At 37.6% G+C, this 8,340-nt stretch overlaps 1 protein-coding gene across 4 annotated transcripts in view; it reads left to right on the top strand.

Moving 5' to 3' along the window:
- Nucleotides 1-1,389: 1,389 nt before the first annotated feature.
- LOC114475479 (glutamate receptor 1-like) overlaps nt 1,390-8,340 on the top strand; it is a 66,409-nt gene continuing 59,458 nt past the window's right edge. For 2 of the 4 annotated variants that reach the window (XR_003675471.1, XM_028466321.1), the window contains exon 1: nt 1,414-1,498. Coding sequence is in view for 2 of the 4 variants with exons in the window: in XM_028466321.1 (XP_028322122.1) it covers nt 1,414-1,498 (85 nt within the window). In the remaining 2 variants the exon portion in view is untranslated. Of the gene's footprint in view, nt 1,499-8,340 lie in introns of all 4 variants that reach the window. The other 2 variants (XM_028466324.1, XM_028466322.1) reach the window with 2 other exon arrangements.

Below are 8,340 nucleotides of genomic sequence, written 5' to 3'. Positions count from 1 at the left end.
TGTCCGCTCTAGTGTTTATGTTATGATTCAGTCCTGCAGTAATGCATCACCAAAACAGCGATAAACAGAGGTTATTTTCTCAGTTTTAGAGTTTATAAATGTAGCCATACTTAGAGCCTGGGAATTATTTGGAGAATTGTACATTTTAACAAACCTTTTATTTTATACAGATGCCTTTGTGTAAAATAAATTCAATTCCAATTGTGGTAGATTTGGTCTCTTCCTTTTTAAGTTTCTACATGAGATGTTTCCCGTACCAAGATTTATTACCAAAAATAAACGTGGGGGGTGAAAGTAACTATAGTAATTTTTACTTTGAGTACTATTTAATTGAGCTACTTTTTACTTGTACTTGACTACATTTTCTATCAAGTGACAGTACTTCTACGTAGGATATATATCAGTAAGAATCAGACGTGTTCCATCTCCATGTTCTCAGTAGATCAGTCCCTGTAGTTCCTCAGAGGAGGAATCTCTCCTCATGCTTTAGTCATTAAATCATCCTCTGGGATCATGAATGATTTAATGTGATGATTGTGACGATCCTCTGAGGATTAGTGGATGATGTTTATCTCATGAATCACTGCAGAGGAGAGTCAGGGGTCATGTGACCACAAACAGTACAAAGCTCCCTGATGTTATGACTTTCTTTCTCATAAATAATAATAATAATAATAATAATAATAATAATAATAATAATAATAATAATTATTATTATTATTATTATTATTATTATGGATTAGATTTATATAGCGCTTATTTCAAGGAGCCTCAAATCGAGTACAGAAAAACCAGTGGTGGTAAGCTTCAATGTAGCCACAGCTGCCCTAAGGCTACTGACGCGTGGCCACTTTCTATCTTATAATCATAACTTTCTCATAATTATGACTTTACTACATAATGCTGACTTTCATTCTTATAATTACGACATTCCATCTCATCATTATGAATTTACAAATTATGACTGTTTCTCATAATTATTATTTTCTATCTCATAGTTATGAATTTACTAACTCATAATTCCGACTTTCCATAGTGATTTTTGGCGGAAAAATTGCTTTCATATTCATAGTCTAACATTCAATAAAAATAAATAAATAAATAAATAAATAAATAAATAAATAAATAAATAAATAAATAAATAAAAGGTCTGGACAGGAATCTTTGTAATGTGAGAAGAGATGAAACATCATCAGATCCAGCAGTGTGTGTGTGTGTGTGTGTGTGTGTGTGTGTGTGTGTGTGTGTGTGTGTGTGTGTGTGTGTGTGTGTTGATGTGGTGAGAGAGGAGCAGCAGAGCGGGGGCGGGCACGGGGAGCTTCTCTGACTCACTTTATACCGGGCTGCGGTGGTGCGGTGCGGTGCGGTGCGCCCTGTCAGTGCGGCAACATGCGGGACTACCCGCTGCGGACCATGATGATGATGATGATGATGATGATGATGATGATGATGACGGGTTTCTGCAGAGCCACAAGTTTTCCTACTAACATCCACATTGGTGAGTGTGCGCTCTGTGCGTGTGCGTGCGTGAGTGCGCGTGAGACTTTCTCAGAAGATTTTTCATCACATTTCCATCTGCAGCATCTTTATGTCACTGATCAATGCACGAAAATCTGATCAGAATCATTGATAATCTGTGGAAATCTGAAAACTATCTGTCAAAATCAATGAAAACTACAGGAAACACACACTGTAGACACTGTAACTGTAACACACACAGATGATGATGGTGATGATGATGATGATGATGATGATGATGATGATGATGATGATGATGATGATGATGGGAACATGTGGTGAGAACATTGTGCTGGAGCTCAGGACTAAAGTTCTCCCCTGGCAGGGTGTGTGTGTGTGTGTGTGTGTGTGTGTGTGTGTGTGTGTGTGTGTGTGTGTGTGTGTGTGTGTGTGTGTGTGTGTGTGTGTGTGTGTGTGTGTGTGTGTGTGTGTGTGGTAGTAGAGTTGGGCAATACGGTCCTAAACTCATATCTCGATTTTTCTTCTCAAAATTGTGACAAAATACAATATAATGCAATATAAATCTTGATAATTTTAATTCAAATAATACAATATGTGACACTTTAGGCTTTTTCTCCTCTAAGGGACAGCACGTGTGAGTGAGTTCTGTAGTGTGGCTTGTTTAGATGAAGGTCTGGGTTAGGATGCACTCAGAAATCTTTCTGACTGAGCTTTTTATGCTGTTCTGAAAAGTAGAGAAATCAGCGACTCATATATCGCCAAAATAGAAAACTTACATGCCTGAATCTTGATATATCGCCCAACCCTAGTGTTTAGTTTTTTATTAGAAAGAAAAGTGACATTACATTAAAGGAGAGGAAATGAAATAGAAAACAAAAGTGATGACATAACGTGCCTTTTTTAATGATGTTTTCTTTTTGTTGAATCAGGCTGTGGCAGAGCAGTGATGTAGTGGGAGCGCTAATGCTCCATGCAGAGTTTGCATGTTCTCCTGCTGCTTGGGGGGGTTTCTCCTCCTTGGTCCTCTGGATTACAGCTGATGTGAGATAGTGATAGGATAAGATGGATGGATTTTTATTTAATGAGTTAACATAAATATGCCAGAGTTAGCACAATGGCTAAATGTAATCGGTTGTCCTAAGGCAGGTAAACGTGATATAACAATAACATTTAAAATACAGTTAAGCAACATGGCACAATGAGACAAACATTAAACGGACTGACGACAGAAGACAAGATATCACACTATTTACAATAAAAAACATAAGGTAAAAGAGCCCAAGAAAAAAGTACATTATTATTTAATATGTGGTTTGTTTTCAATCTATTTTTAAGAACTCTTTAAAAGGTTGAATAATTGCCACAGTTTGTGATGTTTTCTGGAAGTGTATTCTATCATTTGGCTCATTTTAGTCAGACTCCTTTGTACTACACAGTCTCCTCTAGTTAAAGCTCTTTTCTTTATTCCAGTGATAATTTTTATTTTTTTTTTTTCATATAAAATCCATTAAAGCTGGAGCATCCACTAACATCTGATAACTTTCAAAATCCAATATGTTGTACTTAGAATATTACAATAATGATACTGTAAAGGCTTCCTGTCAAGACTTTTCAAAGTTTTCTTAAACAGAAACGTTTGTGTAAAGCAGAAATAAATGTGTGTTTGTCACACCACAGAATCATGTGTCATTGACCACTGAGACAACATTGAAAGATGAAAAAAAAATTGCATAAATAAAAAAGTATAAACAATTATGTCTCAAAATCATAGAAAAACAAGCACTTCTCTCTGCTCTGACACACTGGGGGCGTGTCAGTTTGAGGCGCTGGAACCACACCCACATGCAGGAAGGGCGCCGCCTCTGTGTCTATGGGAGAGAGCAGTGTGAAAGTGGCTCCAGCTTTGATCGTCCTTCCAAAGTGCTTGGAAGGCCAAATGAGGTGTCAGCGGAAAGGTCTGCCCCGCCCGAGTGCAGATATGTGCATCCCTCCCGGGTAGAGTCAGAACTGCGCCCACTAGAGGTGAAAAACAAAGTCGCCGTGCATAAAGGTGCTAATTTCATGAAAAATGTGGTTTGTTTTTGGCTAGGGGCCAATATGTGCACGCCGTGGAAGTTTGGTGTGCTTCAGCAGCAGGGTCGGGTTATAATGCTAATGATGGCTCCGTCACGTAACGCAGCTATGATCTCTGACCCGCCCATTAAATCCTGAACACAGAAATTTGAACCCGTTTGTGAAGCCTAGCTTCAAAATGACATTCTGAATGATTGATTGGCTTTTTACATGTTTTAAGGAAATACATTTATGACCTTTTTATTGTGTTTAGTAGAAAATGTCAGAATTTGCTTTACACGGTCGTTCAGAGGTTTAAAGTGCTCTGAGTTGTCTGGGACCATGTTATGTGACAATGACTAAATATCAGTAAGTGCATATAAGCCTTCACTGATTCTGTTGTTAGATAATCAATAAGGTTTCATATGTTTAAAATGTGATAATATTTAGAATTTTCTTCACATGGTCTTTGAAAGTTAGATTTGAATCATCGAAGATTCAATGAATATGTGGATAGAAGTTTTTTATGACTTATAACAGTGGTTCCCAAACTGGGGTACATGTACCCCTAGGGGTACTTGAACACCTCTTAGGAGGTATACAGAAACATTTGTCTGTTTATTTTTTGACATTTACATGCACACCGACTTTTTTCTCATCCATCAATAATAATTTGTTGCACAACTAACTCTTTAAAATACACCAAAAGGTGAAGTTCATGTTCTAAAATGAGAAAAACATCAGAAATTCTGAAAAAAAAATGAATAAAAATAAAAATTCAAGGTTAATGTTGAGCTAAGGGGTACTTGCGATAAAAAAGGGGGACGTGGCGCAATGAAGTTGGAGAACCACTGACCTATAAGATGAGATCAGCAGTAGTGATAATACATTTTAAAAACTGTTATTAATATTCAAGATGCATTCAAACTAATCCAAAATCAGCTCGTTCGTTTACATTTAAAAATCTTTAAATGAAGTCCTGTACGTTCAATGTACTACTACCTTTTTAAAAACATAAATATATACATTCATGCATTGTTTATTATAATAGACATGTTCACAATATGAACAATATTCACATACTTCTGGCTGACAGGGGTTTATTTCCTGCTTTTAAAGGACATTTGTATTTAAATCAGAGGGAGATTCTGAAAGGAATGAGATCTACAAAAAGCAGCTGAATACGTTTTTGATCATTGAAGACAAGATGGTGTGAGAAAATGTGTTGTTGAGACAATAGAAAATGATCTTAAGCCTGTGAAATGAGAAGAACATGAGGTTAGTTAATCAAAGATCACAGCAGGGGATGAAGAGCTGATCCAGCTGTGAATGCTGAACATTCCCACAGCTGTTACTGAGCATCCTCTGGAGTCTGTGATGTTACAGCTGCCTCTGAGGGATGGGCTCGAACCTTTCAAAATAAGAGCATCGACTGGAAGACTCTGTTTCTATAAGCACGTGTTTGTGTTTTCTTCATTATAGACATAAAGTAGCACAAATTCAGCTTTTCACCACACGGTGGGGTCTGTTAATATGATCACATTTTAAATGATTTATATTAACACTTTCACTCCATTTTTTTAATTTTTATTTTAATATTGCTTTTCGTTTTTCAAAACATTCTTTTTGTTGACATTTACCCTCTATAGACAACCAAGTTACTCTACTGGGGCACGTGAAAGAGCATCAGCGAGAATGTTATCTTTGCCTTTGATGTGTTTAATGTTTTTTAACGGTTTTCTGGTACAGCCACAGTTGTGAGGACCGACTCAAACATCAAAGCAGGGTCAGCATCCACTTTATGATCAAATGTTGTATCACGCACATACTGTAGTATGGCTTCAACAAATAGATATTATATAATTACATCAATTCTTTTTTTAATCAAAGTCATTTTAATTATTATTCCTGACTTGGATTATTGTCAAATTTAAAATAATTCCATTAAAATCATTTTTGTTTTATTTTTTGATCAATATGTTAGGGTTTCATTTTTTCAAACAACTGAAGAAAAAAACAATCTTGCTAGAATTATTACATGGAAGTCAAGGAAACTTCAAAGGACACATCAAACAGATCAGCAGACGCCTGTGACGACGACTGGCAGTTGTCAGTCGAAACATGTTAAGAGATCACAGTAGATTTCCTAACGAACAGTTGTCTGAATAATCTAAACTTTAACATATTAAAATACTAAATAATTGATTGATATTCACAATAAAAAAAATGTTGTAGTTTTATATATTGTTTACTTTCAGCTCAAAGCTTGAATTAAAGGTAAAGTGTGCGATCCTGTTGAGAAATACTTTTCATTTTTTCTGGGTGAAATGTTCCGTCCATCCTGAGAGTATTCATACATTATGTGTTTACAAAAAGAAACTACAATAATTACACATCTACAGCAGCTGGAATCCTGTTAAAACTCTGACCAATCCGTACCATTCAGTCCGAACAGAAGGAACCAATCAGATGTCTTCGTCCTGCATACGCCCCCCTCTGTTCCTCCCGCCCCTCCACGTGCACACTCCTAAATGTGCTGAGTCGCTCTGCGTGTTCCCTGCGTGTGAAACCTACGACGACCAACACCTGAATCACACTGAGGCTAAATATCTCTGTTGATTCTCCACCTTTACTTTGAAAGTTCTGAAAACATTTGAAGTGAGAAAGTGACCAAGTAGAATATCAACATTCATTTTGGAAAGACCCTCTGTTGTGCTACTGACAAAACTTCCTGTTAACTTCAAAATAAGAGCCCTGTTCACAAAAGCATTAAAAAAATAAATAAATGAAAAATAACTAAGGAAAGACAAGAAGGGATGCTTTTATTTTGAAATGGGGATGTTTGATTTTTAGCTTGAAGCTGGTCCCAAGACAATTTTACATTCCGCTCGCAATGCATCATGGGACGGTTGAGTATGACAAGTATGCCCACCGTGCATACTTCAAAAATGTCCCATAATCTGGGTATTTCACACGTATTCAATCTTTTCATACTATCTAATGTGAACGCACTCCGTGCTCATTTTGACATCAAACTTTGAGTAATACGTTAGTATGACTTTTACAACATGGCTGAAGATTAAATCGAGGCTTTCGCCTTTAATTGGCCATGTAATGTTGTTACATACATGGAATTTGTCCTCTGCATTTAACCCATCCCTGAGGAGCAGTGGGCAGCCATTTTTGCGGCGCCTGGGGAGCAGTTTGGGGTTAAGGGACTTGCTCGACACCCACAGTGATGGCCCAGCGTCCCTAACCACTGGGCCACCACTCCCTCAAGTCTTGCTTGCTGAAATCATGTAACTTAAACTTTATCTTGTCTGGTGTTTTTCTTGTGTGTAGTGTTTTATACACAATATAAACACACTGATGACAGATAAATATTCTATAGTGAAGATAACATCGCCCACTTTAATGTATTTGATGAGGTTTTCCAGGTAAACTTGATTTTGTTATTTCATATTTGAGCTGACAAAGGTTAGAAATCACTACTGTCCTAAAATAAAGTTTACATTGCACACACACAAACACACACACATTTTCAGGTGTGATGCTGACTCGGCAGATACAGACACACGCTCCTCTTCCTTCTCCGTCTGTCAGAGCAGACGACCAGTGTTGGGAACATTACTTTAAAAAAGTAATTAGTTATAGTTACTCACTACCTGTTACAAAAAGTAGCTGAGTTAGTAACTGAATTACTCTATAATAAAAGTAACTCATTACCAAGGAAAATAACTATTTGAATTATTTGACATATAGCAACTTTTTTAACAGTAACGCAGTTTTTTTAGATGCGTGTGTCGTTGTGATGTGCTTCATTAAATTAGAGTTGCTTACAACGGATGTGGACAAAGTCTTCTCTCATGGATACAATGAAAACCTCACATGTACGTTCTTGTTTTTGACCATAATTAATATAAAGTAGTTTTTGTATCATCACCTTAAAAATACCAACTTTTCATCAGACTGTTCCACGCTCACTATCTCTGCTGATTCATCCAATCTGTGGTGTGTGTGTGTGTGTGTGTGTGTGTGTGTGTGTGTGTGTGTGTGTGTGTGTGTGTGTGTGTGTGTGTGTGTGTGTGTGTGTGTGTAAAAACACTGGCTCTGATTGGCTACCGTGACACATGACGGCGCCTTAGCCAATCATAATCGCTCACCTTGTGTATAACCCACCTCCTCACTACAGCTGAGTCAGAAGCCGAGGATGCTTTCGGATCACAGTTTATTCAATCAATACATGTAACGTTCAGTAACGATAACGGCGTTGTAACGGCGTAAAAAGTAATTAGTTAGATTACCCCGTTACTGAAAAACCAATGCTTACATAACGCCGTTATTTTAAACGCCGTTATTCCAAACACTGCAGACGACACACTTGACTTCAGTCTCCTTCATTACAATGAGTTAAAAACATCTTCATTCCCAAATTTCCTGAGACAGTGAGCACTGAGACGGGACGCAGCAGCAAACACACACACACACACACACACACACACACACACACACACACACACACACACACACACACACACACACACACACACACACACACATACACACACACACGTGGTTACATCAGTAGTTCCAGCGTTGTTGAGTGTCGGGGCCCCATACGCTGTGACTTTGACCCCCTACAGAGTGATGTCGCCCCCCCACAGTGTGTTTCAACCAGGGGGGGCTTTTCTGTTTTTTTCCCTTTTTTAATCAGTACCGTCCTAATAATTGATGCCTTTTTAAATATCCAGGCATGCCTGTGTTATTTAAACTCTCTTTTTAATCTGAATAACAATTGTCTGTTTACTA

This window comes from Gouania willdenowi, chromosome 14 (assembly GCF_900634775.1).
Source record: "Gouania willdenowi chromosome 14, fGouWil2.1, whole genome shotgun sequence".
Taxonomy (NCBI): domain Eukaryota; kingdom Metazoa; phylum Chordata; class Actinopteri; order Blenniiformes; family Gobiesocidae; genus Gouania; species Gouania willdenowi.
Note: the sequence above shows the minus strand (reverse complement) of the source record. Positions and strands in the feature narration are given on the sequence as shown.